The following is a 25,436-nucleotide window of genomic DNA, read 5'->3' as shown; positions in this document are numbered from 1 at the left end:
ATGTAATACGTTGGTGATGTCTTTTGTATGGTCAGACCATGATCCTTTATGTCTCAGTGCTAGTATCCTGGTCCTACTGTGCCTGCAGCTCATTGCTGTCTAGTATTAATTATTATTTGCATACACCTCCGTTCCAGTTGAAGGGGGAACCACCCTCTTTGTAATCTAAATTGCTGCCCCTTCCTGCTTCTAACTCCCATCATTCCCCCACTATCAAAAATAATGTTTATAAAGGTTTGTTTAAAAAAAAAACATACCCTACCTTAAGTGGAAAATGAACCCACATACCATGGACTATATTACATCATGCCCCCAGCACTTTCTTACAACCTAGCTCTTCAGCCAGTCCTATGACACAAGGAGATCCTGTTAGGCTAGCAGTTGCAGTTTTGCTACCACAACAGTACTATACTAGCAGCAGAACAGGGTGCCACATAGAACCACAGCGGAGAAGTCACTTTGTAACTGTCTGTGTCCTGAGCTGCAAAAGGAAGTACACTTTAGAAATATAAAACCAAGCTAATCCATTACACTTTAAGCTGAGTCCATAAAAACAATGCCATCCTCTGAAAATCCAAGACAATGGTGTCTGCTTATACAGTGCACCACTGCTTTGTGCCAATAGGCTATGGTATTACCACAGCAAATACTGCAAGCAGATGGTGTGCTACTAAAGCAGGACTTCTTTAAAGTGAATAGTTAAGCTAAATGCAATGATTTGCGTAAATCAGTCCTGCAAATTAGAGGACATATTTACTTCTTAAAAATGAATTAGGGAAAATTATTTTTGGTAGCAACATGTGGGAATTTCTGACTGTCCCATGAAAGCAGGAGGCAGTGCTGTGAGAGTCAGGCAAGTAGGTATTTTTGCTCAGAATATTTTAAACAGGCTGAGGAGAACTCATTCCCAGACCCATGGTAATATACGAATCTAGACTTGTAGAAAACTAGTAGCTAGGATTCCTAAGTTCTGTTTTTATACCTGCCACTGGTTTACTCTTACCTAAAGTTCATATACATTTTCTTAGGGCCAGATTTTCAAATGAAGAGATTGGCATCCAGCCGGGGCACCATTTAGGGAGGGTGGGGAGAGGGCAGCCCCCCCCAGTTTCATACCACATTTGGGTGAAGTATGCAGCAGGAGGAAAGATGCTGTCCCTATCTCTCCCCACTGCCTTGCTCCACAGCTGTCTGTTCCCGCACTAGCACAGCCGCCACTGGCCAAGCTGCTCAGGACCAGGAGCCTGCTTCCTGATCTGCTCACACAGCCAGGCGGGGGCTGAGGTCAAGTTGTCCACCTTCCGCTTCTGTGTACAGCCTCTATGTGCTGGTGCCTCTGGCTCAGGAGGGGGAGCTGCAGCTGTTGCTGTACTGAGCAAGCGTTCTCGGCTTAGAGACAGTGTGCTGACACTCACTTAGGCATACACACTCCCCCGCAACACACACTCACTCTCCCCCACACAGTCCCCCTCACACTCTCTCTCCGTCTCTCTGTCACACACACTAGTGGTGTTGTTGTTACTTCTTGGTATTTCCTGTCGCAATGCACATATATTTTCTGTAATTTTATTCTTTCAAAGTTTGTTAAGGATTACAGTACTATTCTTTTAGTTTTTTGACTGGTATGTATATTTCATAATTTTATCTTTCTCTTATGCTTAAATTTAATTCTTTGAGTAGTGAGTCCTAAATTGCCTAACCTGTACTGGCTGGAATAATTATCATTATTACTTTTATTACCATATTGTGCTTTGTCATTCATTATTTAAAGTGGCACACTCAAATAATAGTATCCATCTAGAATGTAAAGTTAGCTTGAACTCACCTTAGCAATGCCAGTTTAAAAAAAAAAAAGAAGCTAAACACATAACTTTAGACACTGTGCAGAAGAAGGTTGCTTATTTTCAAATTATATTTTTAGTTATATCTATAAAATAACTTAAAATTCATATGAAAATAAATGTGGTTTCAAGTCTGATACTAATAGTAATGATGGAGTCAAATTTTAGTGAGTCACGTATATGATTGTGATCTGTAAACATAAATGCCAATATAGTTAGAAAAATAAAGTTCAGTTCTTAATAAAAGAGAAAAAAATCTTAATCACATATGTTAAAATTAAATAAATATGTTTTTAGTGGAATGAAAAATAATTGACTACCACAGAGTAGATAATGGCAGTAATGCAGAACTTATCTGTTAGAGAAAGTAAGCAGATTTCATTTATTTTTATTTATCTCTGCTAAAGATAGTGTACAAAGTATCAAACTTGTGTTTCTGATATCTGTGTTAAAGCTCCAAAACTGATACATCAAGGCTGCGGATCGGGAACATGTTGCTGTATTATCTCCTGCTTGTTCTAAACTTACATGTAAACTTCAAATATGGCTTTAAGTGATGTTTTGTATATATATATTTTTCTTTCTATATAGAAATTAGATTAGATACAGTGCCTCTGTCAGCTAATTTCTAAGTTATCTGCCTAAGTAGCCCCTGGAATCACAGTTCAGGTTGCCCCCCTCAAAATCTGAAATGGTAGCTCTGCATCCACTCTCTATCACAGAAGACCCAGAGGATAATGGGAGCTGCTGCATGCTGAGCTCTCTGAAAATCTGGCCCTTAAAGATGGTATCTCACTTAAGGTTGTTAACTTCCCCTTCTATTTCAGCAGGAACTCAGGGAATGAGCTGCAGGTGTACTACGCCTCTCCAAGAAGTTACCAAGACTTCTTTGAAGCTATTCACAGAAGAGGGGATACATTCTACGTGGTATCTTTTCGTAGGGTAAGTGCAACACACATTCAGGATTGAACTGGTAAATATGGCAGTGGTAAAGATCATGGTGGTTCAGCGTTTGGTCCTTGAGTTAGGGAGGAGTGCTAGTCTGTCCACAGTTGAAGTTGAAGCTAGTTTACCCTTTTAAGCCTGATTTTTTTCACAGCCCTCTTGCTTTACTAGAAACAAAATCAATCTACTTGAACTTTCACATGCCACAGTTCATTCCTGGATAGAAGTTTTCTAGAAAGTCTGGGATAAATTACACAAGGAGTTTCAAAGATGTAAAGCTTGATTTTACCCCCCTTGTTATTCTCTATTTTGCAGATGTTTTCTAAATTGTTTTGGCTACTGTACCTCCTCATTCATGAGGAAGCTTCACTTTTTCTCCAAGGGCTGGTTCACACTTACCGCGCGATTCGGCGGCAGTCAACGGGAGTTACGCAAACTATGCAGAGTAGTTTGCGTAACTGACGTTGACTGCTCCGCTTCCCTTCTGCGTGCTGTTCTCACTGCGCTGAGCCGACAGGAACAACATTCCCATCGGCTCAGCACTACGCTACTTGAGGGGGAGGACTTACTCAGTCGACTTCCTGATTGATTGAGCAGGTCTCACTGACCGCTCAATCAATCAAGAAAGATTGATCTGGCGGCAGCAATTTTGCCGCCGTCAGTCTGAACATAGCCCAAGTGTCATTACTGAATGGGATTTGGAGAGGTGCTTGGAGTAATTATGGAGTGCTCATTAATGAGATGAACCTGTGTTATGGATGGATAAGGTTGTTTCACATCTTCTAGCTGTCAATGTGTCACACCCACGCTATGGCTAATGTTGTGTGGCTGAAACGATTTTCGACCTTTTTCCAAAGTTGTTGGGTAGTGCACTCACTTGGAATCCCAAGGTTTCTATGGTTCTTGTGAAAACTGAGCATTGTTTTCATGGTTTTTGGATGAAGCAAAAGATGGATTTTTTTTTTCCAGTTTTAAATATGAATTACAAAGGGGCTTTTTTGTCTGTGACTGTTACTGAATAAATCTTGATTGTAAGCTTAGTCCAATAGAATAACTTGTATTGTGTCAGTACAAGGGAGGTTTTCTCTCTTTTGACGGCTGCCAGTAAATCCATAGAATGTAGTTTAAATCTGGAGTACATTAGAACAGGATTGCACAGTTGCTAAACATTGATCCAGTCCCCGTCTCATGCAGGGGTCAGTTTAATTGTTAAGCATGGGTCTTTCTAAAAATGCCATACATTTGTGAGCAGACTGACTGCTCTTTGTTCCATCTGGTGATGAACATTATCAGGTGGTAGAGGAATAACTACTCTTGTAACTAACTCAAAATGTACTGCTTCTGAGTTTCTGATGGGGCTGCTGTTACCAAAAGGCCAAATCTGATCAGTGATGTTAAAAATCAGAATGCAGATTCACTTATTTGCAATCTAACTAGTAACCATTAGTTCAAGGCTTCCTAGCTAGAGATCCGTACCTCTCAAGAACTAGGTAAAGCAGCATTGGCAGCCCTTAGTATTGACCAGCTGTTCAGACGGCTCTCATAGAGCTGAATGTGACCTCTGCTATTCACAAGCCTTCCGGTGGGCAGCTGTGCTGCTCTTCCAAGGGCTGTCATCCTAGTCACTTTTCCAGACGTTGTACTGTTGCTTCTGCTGATTGCTCAGGGAGGAGCAGAGAGGGCCATTCAGAGGGTAGGACACACAGAGCCAAATAGAGCAAACATAAAACAAGCAGGCATGTGCTGGAAATATGCTGAAAGCATATATAGCACACATCTGTGCTGAGGCCTAGATTAAAGGCATCCAGAAGCGTCTGTATTATCGGTGCATCTCATTGTACCCCTGCACTAAACCTTACAAGTGCTTTGGAATAGTGTGAACAATCAGCTGACTAGAGAATCCTTAAGGACTTGCTCCTGCAAGACATCGAGCACTCTGGCCCTGATCCCACCATGCACTTAAGCATATGCTTAACTTTAAGCATGTGGGTACTTTGCACCATTTGCAGTGGGCTCAGAAAACCAGACAATATGCTGGGATGTACAAGAAATAGGGTAGAAATGAATGTAGTCCTTCTTGCACCCTCATACTGGAGTCTGTGTTCAGTTCTGGTCACCCATTCTCAAAATAGAATATAGAAAAAAAATAAAAGGGGTTCAGAGAAGGGCAGTGAAAATGCCTTGAGAACTGGAAAGGCTTACATATACTGAGACTGAAAATACTGATATTGTTTCACAAAGAAAAGAAGCAAGTAAGAGGAGAGATGCTAGAAGTATAAAATAATGCTACACAAGACATACCTTTTGCAGAGGTCCTATTTGACTTTTCGCATGATAAAAAACAAAGGAGCATTCAGGGAAATCAAAATTGATAAACAAGGAGAAATACTTTGTGGATTAATAAATGGGCAGTGTAAAAAATATCAAGTGCAAATGTTTAGGAAGATTCAGAAAGGGGCTCGAGATGTATATGGAGAATGAGACTATTCACAATACATTACTCTTTTGGGCAGGGGCTGTCTTTCTGTTCTTCTTTGAATACTTGGTGTTTTTTTGTCATGTTAGATTGTGATTCCTACAGAGAACAGCTTGTTCACTGACCAGATCAGCGGTCAGGGTCAGCAGTGCTGTCAGGTGTTGGCTGTGTGTGTGTTCTCACAGTGTGTATGCTGTCCTAGCTCTGCGCAGATAGCCGATACAGCAGACCACGATTGGATTACCCAGTAAGACCAGAGATCCATTTCAGTAATGAAGGCACCAGGCCAGGTTTATTGCCGACGAAGTACGGTAAAAAACACTCTATATCTGCTACAAATCCATATAATACATGTATGCCCGTGACAATGGACTGGCTCAGTAAATGTCGGGGCTTTCCGTTCCTCACGTGGCCAGACAAAGATGCTTCCTCTGAGACCCTCTTTTATATACTGATACAAACAAGTTTCATATTGCCTCTCTGATGTGTGTAGTTGACACCCTCTGATGTGGCAAGATACCTTGAACAGAATGGTTTGATTAAAACATCTCTATCATATTGTTAATTTGACCTTGGAAGGGGCAGTATGTCCTTGTTATTTTTGAAAAATGAGCTTGTACCATTCCTAGTATCAGGATGTCCTGAAATGTGCTTGCTTGTTCTGTGCCTGTGTATTTCTGTAATACCAGCTCTGTTCTTGCCAGTTTCTCTGGTTTCTGCTAACTTTGTTTTATAATAACAGTGCTTGACTACTGCCTTAGCTCAGGCCTCAGGCCCTGGCCCATCCTATTAGGCCTTGTGTCTTAGGTTCTCACTTTCCACTACAGTTCCCTCCTTTGTCCGCTGCCTCGTGGGCACCTGAGATCCCTGAGCAGGCAAAAGTGCAACCAGAGGCTGAAGTTGAGAAAGAAGTCACTCCTCCAGCCCACCTATCGTCATCGTCTCCAGACGAGACTGTGATGCCCTCTACGCCATCTATGGCAGACGACTTTAGAATGTTTCAAGACTTGGCACAGAGGGTGGCAGAGACACTCCACATACCTTTGCAAGAGGTATCTGAGTCACACCCCAAGCTGGTGGACATTTTACATGCCTCCACCTCTTCCAGAGGGTATACTGGACCGTGCCAAGGGGGTAAGGCAGACCTCTGCATCCGTCCCGCCAACTTGTAAGAGGGCAGACAAGAAATATCATGCCAGCAAAGGACATGGAATTGCTGTTCTCACTCCTGTCCCCAATTTGATCATTATGGACACAGTTATCTCTAAAGGCCACCAACATCATTTTAAGTCCACTCCGTATGACTGGGACTGGAAGCACCTAGACCTATTTGGCAGGAAAGCCTACTCCTCTGCCACCCTCCAATTCACAGTGGCGAACTACCAAGCCTTATGGGCTAAATATGATTATCAGAACTATGTGAAACTTAGTTCTTTTATTGAACACTTCCCCAATTCCCACAAGAATCAATTTTAATGAGGGCCAGCTAGTGGCAAAAATGTCACTCTAGTCATCACTTGACGCAGCTGATATGGAAGCACATTCTATTTTGATGGCCATTGTGATGAGTCAGGCCTTGTGGCTTCATCTCTCCACCTTTCCCTAGGAGGTCCAAATGACAGTGGAGGACCTGCCCTTTGAGGGGACAGATTTGTTTGCTGAAAAGACTGATGCTTCCTTCCACACTTTAAAAGATTCAAGGTTCATGTGTCGATCCCTCAGGGTCTATACTCCTGGGTATAAAGGAAAGTACAGCCCTCAGCCATCATTCAAGCCTCACTCACAACACTCATCCCAATATTCATCTCAGTATGCACAGAGATCATATGAACCCCAGAGGAAGAAACCTAGGTTCTCCAAGCAGAAGACGTTGGGGTCTCAGCAAACTTCCTTTCAGCCCTCTACCCCAGTGAAGTAGTTTTGACGTGTTGGTCGAGGGTGCCCATAGAACACTCTCCTCACGTCATGCTAGAAAACTCCACCCTCCGCCCTTCAGAGACCATCTCGCCCTGTTCCACGGCACCTGGGAACAGATAACCTCTGACAAATGGGGGCTGGAGATCATCCAAGAGGGATACTTAATCCATTTCTCCTCCTTTCCCCCTTCCAAATACCCTCCCCTATCCCTCTTCAGGGACCCTTCTCACAAGAGCCTATCAAGAGATAAACCACCTCCTCAGCATAGGAGCCATAGAGCCAGTACCCACATATCTAAGGGTCAGAGGCTTCTACTGTTGTTACTTCCTGATACCAAAAAAAAAAGGGGATTGGAGACCCATACTGGACCTCAGGGTGCTAAGTAAGTTTATCAAAGCTCAGAAGTTCAAGATGGTCATGTTATCAATGATCATTGGAAAAATGAGACTGGTTCTCAGCCCTCGACCTCCAAGATGCATATTTTCACATCTCGATCATACAGAACCACAGATGTTGCCTCAGGTTCATGGTAGGCCAAGACCACTACCAATACACAGTACTTCCTTTTGGCCTCTCATCGGCCCCCAGAGTATTCTCCAAGGTCCTCTTGGTAGTGGCGGCCCATTTACGTTCTCAAGGCATCATGATTTATCCTTACCTGGACAACTGCCTTCTCAGGGCACGCTCCTTCACAGAGGCCCAACAAGTCACTCAGACCACACAGGAACTGTTTCAGAATCAACAAACAAACGTCCACTTAACGCTGGTACAGAGACTAAAATTCATACAAGCCGACCTCAACTCCATTTAGGCGAAGGCGCTCCTCCCACAGCACAGATTTCTCAATCTCTCCTCACTGATAGAGATTGTACAATCCAGCCCCCAAATTTCAGCAAGACATTCCCTTCAGCTCCTAGGGCATATGGCACATCGCTTATCACTCATGCCAGATTATGCAGGAGACGCCACCAAGGTTCAGCTCAGTTCAGTTTACAGACTGAACAGAGGCAACATAAGCAAACTGCTCTCGATGCCCATGAGGGTCAAGCAATCTTTTGACTGGTGGGAGGACCCAGTAAATGTCTGTACAGGAATTTCATTTGTTCAATCTTTCCCATCTTTACTCCTGATCACCAGTGCATGCCTTATAGGATGGGGTGCACATCTCAGTGGTCACACAATACAGGGCAAATGGTCTCCAGCCAAGACATGCCTCCACATCAACCTGCTTGAGCTCAGAGCAATCAGAAACGCATACACTCACTTCCATCCTCTGATCAAAGTCACACACGCAAGGGTCATGATGTATAATATGGCCAGCATGTACTACCTAAACTGTCAGGGAGGCGCCAGGTTTCATTCTCTGTATGTAGAAGCACTAAAATTGTGGGACTTGTCCATCTCTCAGAGTATCTTAATATCAGAGGCCTGCTTACCGGGAATACACAACACAACTGCGGACAGACTCAGCCACATAACCACGAATGGGAGGTAAATTCGATGGTATTCAGTGACATATTCCAACAATGGGGGTCACCGGTAATAGATCTATTCGCTAGTTACCAGAACAGGAAATGTCCACAGTTCTGCCCCAGAGCAGGGACCGGACGACACTCTCCTCCTTCCATGGGACAAGGGCCTTCTTTACACCTTCCCCCTCCCCCCCCCTTTACTCTGATACTGAAGGTCCAGTTGAAAGTGAAAAAGAGAGAGCAAATATCATACTGATTGCTCCCACCTGGCCGAGACAGATGTAGTGCCCTTACTTGTCACAGCTGGCACTATGTCCTCCAATAACCCTTCCAATCACTCCTTACCTTCTAATGCAGAATGAGAGACACACTCTCAATCCCACCCTGTGGATTCTACAGCCCTAAGCCAGGCTCCTTTATCGATCCAGCACTTAGACACATCTTGCTCTGAGGAAGCACAGGAGGTTTTATTGCACAGTAGGAAGGAAGCTACTCACCATACCATTTACAGAAATGGAAGAGATTCCAGATCTGGTGCCAGCCCAAAGGTGTCACCCCTAATACATCCACCCTACTGGTGATCCTAGACTACCCGTTGACTCTCAAGAAATTGGGTCTATCAGTTCGCTGAAAGTTGATCTAGCAGCAATTGCAACCTTCCATGAGCAAGTAGAAGGATACTCAATCTTTTCACCTCCAACTATGAAGAGGTTTCTCAAAGCCATAGTGAATCTCTTCCCACAACCCAGACTTCCCACTCCTCAGGGATCTTACCCTAATATTAAAAAGTCTGACTAGGCTACCATTTGGACCCATAGCCACTTGTTCATTAACTCACCTTTCCAAGAAAATGGCCTTCCTCATCGCCATCACCTCTACAGGAAGGACTGGGGAAAATAGCGACTCTGATGGCACATCCCCCTTTTACTGTGTTCTTCCCTGATAAGGTCACTCTTACCACATCCAAAATTCACTCCCAAGGTGACTTCCACATTTCACATGAATCCGCTTATTCAACTTCCAGCCTTTTATCCCACACCTCAACAGGATAATAGGGAAACCATCCTCCATACCCACAACATGAGGAGAGCCTGGGCCTTCTATTTGGACAGGACAAGAGCCTTCAGAAATCTCTGAGACTCTTCCTCTTTGTCTCAGATAGGTCAAAAGGTAAAGCAATTTCAGCTCAGAGGCTCTCTAAGTGGATCTTAATAGTGGGCTGTATTAAACTCTGTTACCAATTGTGTAATGTAACACCCCCATCTTCAATACATATACATTCTACAAGGTCAGTCTCCTCATCTGTCGCCTTCTCTAAGGGCATCCTCATATCAGAAATCTGCAGAGTACTATCTGGGCATCTGCACACACCTTTGCAGAATATTATGCCATCCTGGGGGACTCAGCTGCACACACCAGATTTGGTGCCACAGTACTGTCATCCATATCAGACTCAACTCTGAAGTCCCAACCTCCAATGATGGGCACTGCTCAGGAATCACCTACACTGGCACACCCATAGGGACACTACTCAAAGAAGAGGAAGTGACTCACCTTGTGCAATGTCAGTGGTTCCTCGAGATGTGCGTCCTTCTGGATGCTATACGACCCACTCTCCTCCTCTCTGTTTCATAGGTGTAGCAGTTAACTCTGCAGTAGAGAAGGAACTGAGGAGGGATTGTCCGTGCATGCTGGCTAGCCTCATGGCAGGCAGGGAGCAGTGCATGGGTAGGCAGGACAGACTGCTACCAAAAATCTCCAATCAGCAGCTCAGGGATGCAGACACACCTACAGTAGAGCGCCCATAAAGACACATCTCAAAGAAACATTATTACGGCACAAGGTGAGTAAAGTCATCTTCTGTGTTTTCACCTTGCACAGGGGGGTCCTGGTCCATGAGTGGGCTCCTAAGCTTGACAGTAATACAAATAATATTTAATAATAATTAGATAGGATATTTACATATGTAAAAGCATTGTAAACCTTCATGCTTCAGGGCATAAGCCCCCCCAGCTGGCTGATTAGGGTTAAGAAGAAATTTCGTCTATAGACAGACTATAGCAATTCCCAGTACTTCAGCCCAGTGTTTCTTGCACCTTCACCTAAAGCAGTGCTTCTCAAATGTTTTGCTGCATGATCTTCTCTGTCCCACATTCTAGATGCAAAGGATTGAGAGTCATAGGGCAATTTTTCTGCTATTTTGTGGGTCATAAATCAAGGAAGGTGGGCTGTTGCTGCTGGGTGGAGCTGGGGCTAGGGCTTGTGCTCTGAATGCTTCCTTTCTTGCCTGCACTCTCCTCCCATCTGCACTCTGCTCAGCTTGAGACAGGCCAGGCCAAGGAGAAGTGGAGCTGGCACACCAGCTGCTTGAAGCTGCTGTTTCCTTGCTCTGAACCCAGGCCAGGATGGCTGGAGGACTGAGGAGCTGTTCTGGGATCGAGTGGTGCATTAGATTGGGCAAAAAAGGGTGGAGGCAACAGCTGGGGCTGTCATGGGTCTGGTTCTTCCGTCCCATCCCAGGGATTTTGCTGAACTCTGTGTGCATGACCCCACTTAACCTATTTAACATAGCAAGCCACTTCTATTTGGGCACTATTGCTCTAACGCATCTGGTACTGGCTTACCATCAGAGACACTGTACGGGCCAATGTGGACCATAGCCTTGCACTTTCTGTACCGCATTGTTCTATGCCTGTGTCTATTAAGAAACACATAATTCAGGCATTTAACCTGTTCTGTGCTCCATTCCTTGAGGAAGTGACAATAGCTGGTCACTTTCACTGGGGTTTGTAGTCAGTTATTTCTGTTTTCTTTCTGATGCTTGCATGCTAGCGCACCTGCAATGGTGGGACTCCCAGCCTTTGTGGAGTGGGAAAGCTACGCAGAAAGCTGATTCACTGATATTTAACTAAGGTCATTTCTATTAATATTAGCTTTTGTAAAACCATTTTCACTCAGAATCAAAATTACTGGTTTAAACTACTGGACAGTTTCATTTTAATCAATTCCTTTTATACACTGAATATCCAGCCTTTCCTAAAAAGGCTCTTTAAACATATATATATTATAAAAAGGCATGCTGGTAAACTGATTATTTTTAAGACCTTATTTTTCCAAGCTTCAGTAATTCCTCTTCACTGTATGTCTGTGAGAATGTGGGTTTGATATCTGAATATAGCCCTTACTTCACTGGGCCTGCTCACCATTGCTCTCTGTTAACGCAGGGCCCCAACATGTTGGAGGGGGGAGGAGGAGGAGAAGGTACACTTTACCAAGGCCTGGAGCCCCTGGGCAGCCCAGCCCAGGCTGCAACCCCCATTACCATGAGGAAAAAAAATGTAATGGTTCATGAAATTGTATGTATGGGATGAGGAATTGCGGTATGTGTGTGGGAGGGGAGGGGGCCCATGTTACAAGTTTGTACTGGGCCTGAGAAAATTATGCTCTGGCCCTGTGTTAACGTGTGAGGCTTTGTGTGTTTTAAAAAGTTCAGACACAATCAAATAGTGACACTCTTATTGGAACTGAGGACTTTATGTTGAATAAGGGTATGAGGTTAGTTCCCAGGCTTGTGTCACAGGGTTGGAATTTTTAGTAAATGCTTGGCAAGTGATTCTATTCTTTCAGCAGTTTCTAACTGGACAAATATAGTTAGAATGAGACTTGAAATAGCTTTGTGGGGGGTGGTTAATTATGAAACTTTTCCAAGCAACTTCATAACAAAGAGCAAAATTGTATTTTTCAGGCTCTTCACCTTTTGCTTGTCATGGGCCCGCCTGAAGACATTAGCCAGTGCATATATTCTGTTTAAACGGTACACACTGGCAGATAAGGGTCAGAAATTATTTTCATTCTGACTTGCAAAGCCATCACTTTAAATACTGAATGTTTTTGTGTTTGATGAAACTCCTATTTGTAATACATCAGAGCCAAACAAGCAATCTTTCTTTTACCAAATATAAAGTCTCTTTTATAGCAAAGCAGGTGATATGTCTGTTTTGTAAACGAAATGTCTTAGAATCAAAGGCTGTTTTGTGCATCTCCCATTTGTTACTTTATCAGGGTAAACCAGAACTGGTGAAATTATTTCTCCAGAGGCAAACTCTTTGCCTCTTGGATGAACTACATAGATCCGTTTGTAAGTCAAGAGGAAAAATTCCTACACATGCCCTGGGATTCAGTTAGTAGGAACTCAGCCTGGGAAGTGTCTTTTCCCTTCTTCATTAGTGCTGACTGTCCCACGCTCCCTTTCACCCAGGATTCACATTTCATTCTGTATTAGGGATTGGAAAAAATATTTTTTCTGAAACTATTCCCTCTGGAGGGTCAGCACATTTCTCTTAGGATAAGTCATTAGAAATGATCACCTGGCTGCTGGAGAACAGTAGAAACCACTTAACCTGTGCTATCCATTCACCCTTTCCCACAGAGCTGGCAGGCACCATGGCATTTGGATTCTGTTCTCCTCTAGCAGCTTCCATCGAAAGACTCCAAAGCACTCAGGAAACACTGTAATAGCAGCCATGTAAAAAGGACATTAGCACGATAGTAAGGTTGCAGAGCGAGTCAGATTAGGTGCTCTTTTCAAACCCTGCCACCTCCCCACAAAGGTCACATACCTGCCTCCAGCTGAACTGCCTGGGATGCACAAACAGAACTCCACCCATTTGAGGGGCCTTTTGCACCTTCCTACTTGTGAGATCAAGGCCTCTGTGCCACAAGCTGCTGGAATTGTCTAAAAAGCAGTGTCTGCTGGGGCCGCTTACCCCTCCCTCGCCCTGCCTCTGGCGGGTTTTCCCAGGGTATAAAAGAGGGCACAGCCCCATCCTCCCTCCAGTTCATTCTGACCGACAAAATGGCAAGTTCGGATGGCGTTCGGCATCCTTCACACTGAAAGCGTGGCGAGCAATTCACGTTTTCTTTTCTCTTGTCCCTCCAGGCGCTGGTTGGTTGTAGTTAGTTCAGTTGTCAGCTTTCTTTGCATTGTTAAAAAGAGAGAGGAAAGTGCGCTTGCATTGCCTAAACTTGTAATGTGTGACAGGGCCACATCACTCCACTGTAGGTGGGAGAGGCTCCTCAGGGCCATTTAGCGAGGTCTGGTGTTATGTAAGCAAAGTATCAGCTTTAAAGGGTCCCCAGGCAAAGTAGCTTTGTGCCTGCTGTCAGTGGCATTGCATTCTCCAGATCCATCCAGTTTGGCCAAGTCTGTTCAGCACCACAGCCTCTAGACACCCACTTCCCAGGCTTCTCTGCCTGCCATCAGTGTTGCTTGCTCTGTCCAGCTTTACCAGATAGGGTGTAGAGGGTTCCACACATTGAGTGCAGAAGAACACTCACCAGAGCAGCTTTGTGTCTGGCATAAGCCATCCGGCAATCCCCAGACTCTTCTAGCTTGGCTTAGTCCAGCGCCCAGAATCGACCACCATTGACTCTGGAAAACCACTTGCCAGGGTATCCCTATTACCAGCATGAGTGGCCTTGATTTCCCCCAATCTGTCCAGGTCAGCTGAGTTCAGATCTGCCTGCTACCGTGGCTCAATACATGGACAGACCTTGAGGTCTGTGCTGGAGTTTCTCAGTTACCTTCCTCTTCTGGGTCAGGCTGCAGCTTGGATTCTTATCATAGACCAATTTCTGCTCCACCCATCTGTCTCTGGAGTCCATCTGCTTCTGCTGTAACTAATATCTGGTTCTGAGCCCCCGGGGGGGGAGGGAGGCGGACACTTGCTGAGTCCACTTCCAATATGACTCTGGTATGGAGTGAGCAGCCAGTGCCAAGCTGCTCTTGGTGCCAGCATCTTCCTTGATGTTGTGCTAGTCTGGGATCAGCTGGTGCTGTTCCTGTACTGCTGAGGTACTAGCTACTATGCTAGTTCAGTCTTTGCTGAGCCCTCCTCAGACCAGCAGAGCAGCAAGCCCAGCATTCAAGAAGATCTCAGTTAACACCAGCTTCATTCCTCCCATCTCAGAAGTGGCAGGCACTTGTTTTCAGGACCCCGGTACTGAACTCAGGCACTCTGGGTCCCTAGATGGGACTCTGGGTCCTTAGCCTCCATGTCAAATGATGTGCTGACCCACTGCCTCTCACCATCAGGCTTAGTATTAAAGGCCTACAGCCCCACAGCAGCCGCTCCCCAGGAGCCTGATTGGCTGGACAAGCAACATTTTCATTGAGTCACTGGACTATATAAAGCCCCCAACAGGAAGAGGAGTTTACTGCCTAGACCACCTGCTGTCTTGCCTGACCTCACCTCCCTTTCCCGCTGACCCAGCCCCTTAGATTGGATCTCCTGGCTACTGACTCCTGTGAAAGCTCTTACCGTTGCCCTGGACTGCCTCTGATACAGATTGAACCCCCAGCTGGCCGACCACACCTGCACACTTGACCATTGCTCTGGACTGCTCTCTAGTCTGCCTTGGCCACTGGACATTAGTTTGCTTAGACTGCTTCAGCTTCCTCTTACACTGGTCCTACCTGAAAAGGGCATGGAACCTACAGGTACGGCATCACAGGCACTGCCACAGCAGATGCTGACCATCCAGGAGCAGATCACTTACTTACAGGTGGAAAACCAAGCCTTACAGGCCACAGTGGACCAGCTACACGCAGAAAACTGCACCGTTTGTGAACAGATCGCAAAACTGCAAGTGGGAACATCTTCTGTGGCCCTGCAACCCATGTCGTCTTCAGGACCCAAACTCATGGTACCTTTATCAGAGCACTACAATGGGACCCATAACAAGTTTTATGAACCAGTGCAGGCTCTACCAGATGAACCTATCATCAATCTACCAGATGAACCAGGCAAAAATGGGTCTGGTTATCAGCCATTTAACAGGCAACTGAGCTCATGTTGCAGAGGTGGCCCTACAGAGATGTGCCAGGCCTCGAGGTCAGCTGCAACATATGCAGCCTGCTTCCAATGGCTGGTGGTGGCTATGGCTTGGAATGAGGCGGCCCAGCTACATCAATTCCATCTTGATCTCAGTGAGGAAATAAAAGATGAGCTTCCCTGCCTGGAGCCTCCCATGGATCTAGATGGATTTATTGAGCTGCGCCTCCAAATTGACACCCAGATTAGTGAGTGTTGACTTGAGAGGAAGAGGATTCCACCGTATGTCCAGGTGCCATAACAACCCCTGAGGAGGATTCCTCCTCTTACTCCATGCAGATGGACATGACACAGGCCCGACTAGACCCTTCCAATGGTGTGAGAACTTGGGATTTTACTGATGTAGCACTGACCACATGGTGTCCATCTGTCCTGCCAAGTCCCAGAGCCACATAGTTCTGAGAAACAACCATGCCCGGCCTCAGTGAGGGCATCAAGCGTGAGCAACACTGGAAAACTCCACAAAGCCCCTTCCAGCAAACCATTCCAGGCTCCTGGCCTGACACCTTTAAAATGTCCCCATACCTACAACTCCAGTTGCGATACTAGCTTTGGGATTCCAGACAGGTACTCCACCCGCCCACTTCACCACCCGCCAAGAAGGCCCTGATTGACTCTGTGGATAGCGATAACTTCAGGACACTACCGTGGCTCAAGTACTTAGCTTACCTGTACAGCCTAAGGACGCCCCCAATTTAGTCGAGACAGTCAATATCGCTGCTCACCTCTGGCCCCATCAGTCAAAAAACTACCGTTTGGAGGTGATGATGGGGGACTACCATGATCTCTTCCAGTTTAGCTTGATCTGATCCCCACACTTCCCTTTGATGCATGGAATTCCCTAGTTGGCGAAACATGACCCACATGTTTCCCAATGTCCACACACCATGACATTTAATTCTGAGTTTTTCCAAGACAACCACTTCCTGACTTCATAGCTCAGGCTACCGGAACTTCAGATCAGATGCTATGCCCAGGCTTTGGAAACAGGGAGAGACTCTCGGACCACAGAGCAGGCCTCCTTGCTGCCTGGGTCAGTCATCACACTAGCCATAAAATACAAAGAGTTTTCAGATATATTTGAAAAAGAAAACACAAAGACATGCTGCCTCCTTATTGGGAATGTGACAGCTCAATTGACTTACAGCCTGGGGCCAAGATTGGGTGAATATATTCCAAGTCAGAACCCAAATTAGCCATCCTTAAGGACTACATCCGTGAGAATCTGGAGAAAGTTTTTATCTGGCATTTCACATCCCCGGCTGGAGCGCCTGTCCTTGTGCAAAGAAAAGATAGTTCCCTAAAACTATGTGTGGGCTATGGTACACATATGATACTGCTACCCATTGTCCCATCGCTCTTGGAACAGGTAAGAACAGTGCGGACATTAACAAAGTTAGACCTCAGTGTGGCAAAAGTTTATTTAGAGTCTGGTCAGAGGAAGATTAGAAAATCACTTTTCGCAGTCAGTATGGCCACTTTGAATATCTGATGATGTCTTTTGGATTTACTAATGTGCCTGTGTCCTTTCAGCAGATAATCAGTAATGCCTTACAAAATATGCTGGACCACTATGTCTTTGAGGGATGCTCCCATTTGGAGGCCATATGGATTTGTCAAGATGTCTCTTGGTCTGGACACTTCAGCCAGGCAAAGACTGCTGACAGTAGTGGATCAACTGACAAAGATGGTCTACTTTGTTCCCGGCTCACATCTTCCTGCTGCAAGGATACTGCTCATCTCCTCTTCACACACATTTTCTGCCTCCATGGCCGCCCAGACCACATTACCTTAGACCGGGGTTCCCAGTTCATGTCTTGTTTTTAACGGGAGGTGTTCCACCTCCTAGAGTGTGTCTCCCTGCATCAGCTGTGTTCCATCCGCAAACTGACAGCCAGTCAGAAAGGGTAAACCAGGTATACTTCATGAACTATCAGCAAAATGACTGGGCCTCACTGATTCCATACGTGGAATTTGCATACAATAAACCACGCCTCGACCAAGATAAGCCCATTTTTTGGTAAATTATGGCTTCCACCATCGTTTCCACCTCACATTGTCTACAGCACCAACAGATCCCACAGTCTCAGACCTGCTTCATAGAATCATAGAAGATGAGGGTTGGAAGGGACCTCAGGAGGTCATCTTGTCCAACCCCTTCTCAAAGCAGGACCAATCCCAACTAAATCATCCCAGCCAGAGATGCAGGACTCCTAAGTGCAGGACTCTGCACTTGTCCTTGTTGAACCTCATCAGATTTCTTTTGGTTCAATCCTTCAATTTGTCCAGGTCACTCTGTATCCCTACCCTCCAGCATATCTACTACTCCCCCCAGCTTAGTGTCATCTGTGAACTTGCTGAGGGTGCAATTCACCCCATCATCTCCAGGTCATTAATGAAGATGTTGAACAAAACCGGCCCCAGAACTGATCCCTGGGGCACTCTGCTTGTTACCAGCTGCCAACTAGACATCGAGCCATTGAACACTACCTGTTGAGCCTAATTATCGAACCAACTTTTTATCCACCTTATAGTCCATTCATCCAACCCATACCTAATTGCTGGCAAGACTACTGTGGGAGATCATATCAAAAGCTTTGCTAACGTCAAGGTATATCATGTCCACCGCTTTCCCCGTGTCCACAGAGCCAGTCATCTCATCGTAAATGGCAATCAGGTTGGTCAGGCATGAGTTGCCCTTGGTGAATCCATGCTGACTGTTCCTGATCACCTTCCTCTCCTCCAAGTGCTTCAAAATGGATTCCTTGAAGATTTGCTCCATTTTTCCAGGGACTGAGGTGAGGCTGACTGGTCTGTAGTTCCCCAGTTCCTCCTCCTTCCCTTTTTTAAAGATGGGTGTTAAATTTGCCTTTTTCCTATTATCCGGGACCTCCCCTGATCGCCACAAGTTTTCAGAGATAATGGCTAATGGCTCTGCAATCACATCAGCCAACTCCCTCAGCACCCTTGGATGCCCCATGGACTTGTGCATGTCCAGACTTTCTAAATAGTTCTGAAGTTCTACTTCAACAAGTCCATCAAACACAGGAAGAGTTGAAACAAAGCCTTAAAGGTCCAAGATGGCATACAAAGATCATGTTGATCATCACGACCAGGAGGGTCCTACATTGGTATAGGACAAAAGATGGCTGTTGGCCAAAAAACTCAAGCTGGGCAGACTCGTATGTAACCTGGGACCCTATGAGATTCACAGGCAAATCATCCCAGTAACTGTCAAACTTCAACTTCTCAAGTCCTTTAAGATGCACCCTGTATTCCATGTCTCCCTCTTTAAACCCTTCTCTGACAATCCCTTTCCCAAATGAAAACAACCAGTCCCCCTGCTGGTCCAAGTTCAAGAAGAGTACCTTGTCCACAAGATCCTAGAGTTCCAGATATGAAGAGGAAGATACTTCATCAGCTAGGCTCCATCCTATGAATTAACCCATTCTGTGTACATTCCTGAAAAGGTCAGAAGCTTCCACAGAGCCTGCACAGATAAACCAAGTCCCAAGGGAAAGGGCCCTGTCAGGGCCCCAGTATCGAGCCCACCCCTCAGGGTCCTTAGATGGCATCCATAGCTTCCATGCCACCATGGTGTACTGAGCCATCAACTGCTGACCAACAGCATTCCTGCTTATGGCCTACAGCCCCACAGCAGCCTCTCCTCAAGCCATTGATTGGCTGGACAGACAGCATTCTCATTGGCTACCTGGATTATATAAAGACTGCCCCTGCTCCCTCCTCCCCCACCCTGCCATGACCGACTTTGCCCTGCCCAATGCTACCTCTCCTGACCCTCCCTCACTGCTCACCGCCACCCTACCTGACTCTGCCTTGCCAACATTGCCTCCCTAATCGGATGACTTGTCCCCTTGGATGGGATCAGCCAGCAAGATCCCTGCAAGAACTCTGACCATTACCCTGGACGCCTCTGATATTAATTGACATACACCCCCTCCCCCCCTGCCCTCACGTGCCCAAATGGACTTTGGACTGCTTCCTAGTCAGCCCCAGCCACTGAGCAGTGCAGTGTTCCACATGTTTGTACTTGCGTCAGCCTAGGCTGTTTTGTAGTGCTAGTGGCTCATGGGAAAAGGCACTATTAGTAGAGTATTACAGAAAAACCTATGCTATGTCTACACAGCAATTAAACACCCACAGCTGGCCCTGGCCAGCTGACTCAGGTGCGCAGGGCTGTAAAATTGCAGTGTAGATGTTTGGGCTCGGGCTGCAGGCTGAGCTTGGGGATCCTCCCACCTCAGGATCCCAGAACCCAGGCTCTAGCCCAAGCCCAAATGGCTACAGCACCATTTTACAGCCTAAGTCTCCCAAACCAGAGTCAGCTGACCTGGGCCAGCCGCAGGTGTTCACTTGCTGTGTAGACAGACCTCTAGGTGCCCCAGCTGAGATCCAGGCCTCTTTGTGCTGAGCACTGCACAGACACATAGTATAGGACCGTCCCTGTGTCAAAGAGCTTAGAGATGAATTAGACAAGGCAGACAAAGCATGGAAGGTGAAGCAAAGGGATCAAGAGATGATGAGACATACCCAAATGATGCAACCAGGTCAGTGGTAGAGCTGGGAATAGAACACAGGTGTCCAGACTCGCAGTGCAGTCTTGCTCATATTGGTCCTTGTTTATGTTCAGCTCACACATCACTGCTGTGTGTGGTTTTGTGTTTGGAACTTGTCACGCAAAGAACTCTTTTGAATAGATAATGAATAGGAATCAGTGCAGTGCTGCTGATTTCTGCATCTACAAATGCCCTGAAATGATGGCCGTTAGAAGTGTGAACTGTGAAGCCCAACAATGATGAGGTAAATGTCATTGCTGATCATTTCTATTTTGAATTAGATTTTTGACCCTCCTATCCCACAGCTATATGTACCTAATATAATAATTCTGACAGGAATAACCATGCAGCAGCATAACAAAGTCTACACAAAGTGGTAAAATATACATACTCACCCCAAACTGCCCTTCACATCCAAACCAACGGCATCAGCTCCCCAGAAGTTCACATAGAGTTTAGATCTTTGCGGCATGCCTGAAAATCTCAGGAGAGTTCAGCTACTGTGGAGCAAGTTGAGGAGTGAGTTCAGAGCCAAGGGCTCCTTGCAGAGTGCTCTTTCTACAGCTGCCACATTTCTTTACCAGTGGAGTGCCAGCTTGAGGTGTGCGGCTGGCTGTGGCCATAGCAGGTTGGCATGGGGAGAGAGGCCTCACTCAGGTAATCTCATTCTAAGCAGCACTTTAAAATACTTGTTGTTGGATGCAGTAGCAGAGAGCCAGCTACTGGAATGGAGAAGTAGGAATTCAAACTTGCCCACCCAAAATTTCAAGTCACTTCCCCTCCTACCCACAAGGGGGAGACAAAGAAGACATTTATTTTGTCTGTGTTGTGTGTCAGACTCTCTCATGGGGGCCAAACTGCCTCCCATTTATTCCATTGCTAGTCCACTATGCAGCTGTCAAAACATCCTATTTTCTGGATCGCTATTCTTCGCTGCCAAGTCTGCTTAATCAGTACAGTACTAAGACCTCACTGGAAATGTGATTCCAGCATTCAGTACATTTAATTTAACACAAGGAAATACTAGAATGATCGTATTAATCATTTTCATATTCATTTCATTAAAACTCTGGGATTTTCAAAATGCCTAAGGGGGTTAGGCACATAGCTCACAGTGACATTTCTCCCACAATTCAGCACACGAGTACAACAGAAACGAAGATGCTGTGCTGCAGATTTAGGGCATGCCTGCTGTGAAGTACATAGGGCCCCGTAATATCACTATAATGGCTAAGGCAACTCACATGTTTAGGGTTTCATCTGCTTGTGCTGTTGATTCCTCATTAGAAGTCATTTGTAAGCCTCTCTTTGACATCACTGATGATAGTGAAGTAAGGCTAATTATATCATCTCTCACTTGCACACACGAAGCTGTTGCTGATCAGGAATAAAGGGTGAGAAATACAAAAACAGAAACCAGGCACAGAAAGTTTCTAAAGAGAATCTTCTAATTTTTCCAAGTGGAGTCAGCTGCTCTTTAAACCATGGATAATCGACTTGCTTTGAACAGTAATTAAAGTAAACCATTTGAGAAAGCAAATCCATTCCAGTTTATTTTGGCCTGCAGGCCCACCCATATTCCCTCTCCCCTTATATATGTGATTAAAAGAAAAAATAATTTGGTGCATGCCTCTCTAACTCAGATAGTCAAGCAGCACTCTTCTCCTATAAGGGTTTGTTAAAGACCATTGATGACATCACGAGAGGCTTATTAATTATGATGACATTTCTTCAGTGTGAGAGAACATTGCTGTAATTAGGGAAAGCAGATGATTTAAAGTCTGATTCACTTAAGGAGTGTAAAAGGCCAGTAGCATATCTAATCATCACTTTTTCCATTCTAAAGCACAGATACTTCCCAATATCACAATTTAGCATTTGGCCAACTAACTGCATTGAATACCATGATCTGTGCAATGTCTTAGAATGCATTTCAGGGACAGTATCAAAATATATTGATCAAGCCTCTGTTAGTTTGGCTCTGGTTCCTCTCCATCCCGACAATGGATGAAATCCTGGCCCCACTGAAGTCAGAGCCCAAATGCCCATTGATTTCAATGAGACCAGGGTTTCACCCAGTCTCTGCAGACGCATTGTGTTGCCATGTAACATGAGATATTGGAACACATTACAATAGTGAGTCATTAGGGGTGTGTGTTTTTATCTTTAGAATCCAGCATTCTGCAACAAGAGGCTGAGGAGTTTTACAGGGTCTAGACACAAATTTGTACTGAAATAACTAAACCAGATTTAATTCACACCCTTTTTCAGTGGAAGTCGGGTGTGGACACTTGTACTTGGGAATGAAAGGGTCCTATTTTTGTTTTGTTTGAATCGGTAAAAACCCATTGATTGTATCAGCAATCACATCTTTGGGATGAGGCAGTGCCTGCTAGCAGCACTGGGTTTAGAGCACCTTTGTAATGGAAGGGCTTTACCATGACTCTTGGGAGGAGATGTCCCATTTCCCATGCTCCCTATGGCAGGGGCTCTTTAATAATCCATACCTTTTATTAGCAGATCTCAAAGCCCTTTACAATGGAGGTTCTGTATCATTATCCCCATTTTACTGAAGAGGAAACTGAGTTGCAGAGAGTTGTAGTAACTTGCCCAAGTCACCCAGTTGCAGAGCTGGGAATAGATTCCCAGCTCTCCTTGGAGTCCCTGTCCAGTGCTCTGTCTATTAGACCACACTACCTCTCTCTCTCTGCAAGTCCTTCTTCCACCAGCTTCTTCTTGTTATCTGGTCTTTGAGCCTGGCACCAGCAGAGAGAGGTCAATGGCAATGGGACTTCGAGTCTGAGATAAAAAGGCACAGACAGCTGTGGAGAATGGAATGGCAGGGCAGGTGGGCAAGAAGTGGCTGTGGCCCACATGGATGGGGTGTTCCAGGGCTAGCTGTTGGGGAATAAGGCGGGCCTTTGTCTTGTATAAGGAGAGGGAAGAAACTAAATGTATGCACTGGTGTTTAGAGGAGCCACATCTTTGTTTTTAAATTTAAATGTAAATATTTTATTTAATGAAAATATTTTATTTGTGTTGCTTTTGATGGCCAAAGGAAGTGCCTCTGTAGCTAAGTGGATAGATGCCAGTTGCTATGCCGAGTTAGAAAACATTTCTAAATTGTCAATGGGAAGGGCCAGAGTCAAACAGTGACTGCCCCTGGCAGTTGCAGGAAGTGTAGCTTATCAGTGTGCCCACCTGACCCTGATTTTCCACTATTCCTACTTACTGGTTCCTTTGCTGTTCGGGGAGACAGTGTGGCTACAACATCTTTGACTTCTGTTGCTTCTTGCAACCTTTCATTGCTGAGGGGTGTGAGTTGGCTGGTAGCCTCAGAATTCTTGCATTTCATGTCACTTGTGATGGCCACAGTTACTTGTGAGTTTATTCTGAAAGAGTGAATGGTTGTGATACATGTATTTAGCTTTGCCATTGCACTGAACCCTCTGTGACATACATGTCATGTAGCCAAAACTGTGCTGTTAAAGTTGTTTCAAAGGTTCCATAGCAGGAACGTCAGCCCCCGAACATGTACTTTTCTCTCATTTTTTATACTGGGCATTTCGTTATTAAACTTGGCATTTCCTTGCATGGACTTTGCTCCTGGGTTTCTGTGGGCTGGGACGTATAATTTGACCTCTCACTCAGATACAGCTGAGTGTTACTGGCTGGTATTGTATTAATGTAGAAGACATGGTAGCTAACTGTGTAGATGGCTGTGGTAGCTGATGTAGTTTTAAATTTACTGGTACCTAACCTGTAGATTTTCAAAGGCTTCTGTGAACTCTCCTTATCCTCAGGAAACAGACCCATGCATACTGATAACAAAGCAAATTAGTTGCTCTTGGCCTACAACATGGGGGAAGAGAGCATGCCTTTATCTTGGGATCCCTATGTAGTAGGGTTATAAACAGATTCTGGGTGCAGTGTATGCTGAAGGGATTGGATGCAAGGTGGCTGTGTTAAGAGGATTTGTTCAGGAGCTGTCCAGGTGATGTTAGAAAGAAGCTTGCAGTGGTCAGGCAGTCTTAGGATCCCTGGTAAGGAAAGAAATAATCATAGACTACCTAAGATGGAATTTGATATTGATGGATTGAGTTAAAACCAAGCCTGGCACACATTATCATTTGTGAACATGTTCTTCCCATGATACCGCTCCCATAGTGAAATTCATCTTCAGAATTCTAGCTGTTTATTTCATTTTTCAGTTTGCTATCCAAGAAACTAGGAGCTTGTACCAAGGCTAAAATAGTCAGAGTCATAGAACCATAAGCTTAGAAGGAATCACAAGGAGTCAAACCAGAGGCTGTATAGCCACAATGAAAAGATGTGCCTGATCTCACCAAGACCAGTCCAGGCTTTCAGAACCAAGGTCACCCTTTCACCCATCTGTCCTCCCAAGCCATCTTGTGCCCTTCTACCTGTTACTTCAGGAAAAACCTGAGAGTCTGGGCTGTCTTGGACCAGGTAGGGATTGAGTTCCAAGGTCAAGGACCATTCATGGAAAATCCCCTGCCACCATCCCCAAACACTCTCACCATCCCTGCACACCCTCCGTCAACAAAAAACCCACCCACCTGCAGTGCTTCTGGCAATTTTCCTTCTGGATAATTCCAGTGAAGAAAACACTCTTTAAGACTTAGCTCCTTGGAAGCAGAGCTTCTGTGTAAAAAGGTCCCTGAATAAAATCAGGAATGAAGTACTGTGCTGAAGCTTGCTGTGTCAAGTGTATACGTGTAATGTAAGAAGAGCAGAAGTTACTTGAAGGCCTGTAGTGTGGGAGACAGTTTGTGGTTTGTTTTCTTTGTTACTTACTCCTGATTCTATTGTCTTCTGTACAGTTTACTGGAACTTTATGAGTAAGAAATTAATCCTGTGACTGAGCTTCCTTCAGCATCAAATGTCCCAACTCTCAGACCTAACCAATACTGTGTTATTTTTTAACTAGTATTTGGAAGGACAACATACACTGTAGATAATTATGATTATATTATAATTATAATATATGATTATATAGAACAGCTTGCAAAAGATGTCGCCAGAACAAAAAACCAACGTGGCTGCAGACAGATGTGACCAGTAATATATATGTATATAAAATGTGTGCTGCAGATTTGGCAGACAAAGAATTGTGGACAAGAAATAGATTAAGACAGTATGGTTTTGCAGAGTTCCCATGAAAGACTTACATTTCATGATACTGGCAGAGAAGAATAACCAGGAAGTCAGAAAGGGAGAGAGTTTGGATGTGATCAGAAGCTAGATGAGGACTCAGCAGAGAGAATGAAAGCTGGATTTCAAGACTAGAGAAG

At 45.0% G+C, this 25,436-nt stretch overlaps 1 protein-coding gene across 3 annotated transcripts in view; it reads left to right on the top strand.

Annotated features, from left to right (window-relative positions):
- The window catches only part of ATF6 (activating transcription factor 6), a 233,779-nt gene that overhangs the window by 111,503 nt on the left and 96,840 nt on the right, over positions 1-25,436 (top strand). For 2 of the 3 annotated variants that reach the window (XM_067532515.1, XM_067532513.1), the window contains exon 14: positions 2,669-2,783. In XM_067532515.1, the coding sequence (XP_067388616.1) occupies positions 2,669-2,783 (115 nt within the window). The remainder of the gene's footprint in view (positions 1-2,668; positions 2,784-25,436) is intronic. The other variant, XM_067532514.1, reaches the window with a different exon arrangement.

Source organism: Emydura macquarii, unplaced genomic scaffold (assembly GCF_026122565.2).
Source record: "Emydura macquarii macquarii isolate MOO-44397 ecotype Brisbane River unplaced genomic scaffold, CSIRO-AGI_Emac_v2 contig_3287, whole genome shotgun sequence".
Classification (NCBI taxonomy): domain Eukaryota; kingdom Metazoa; phylum Chordata; order Testudines; family Chelidae; genus Emydura; species Emydura macquarii.
The sequence above is the reverse complement of the archived record's forward strand: the minus strand, read 5'-3'. Positions and strand labels throughout refer to the sequence as shown.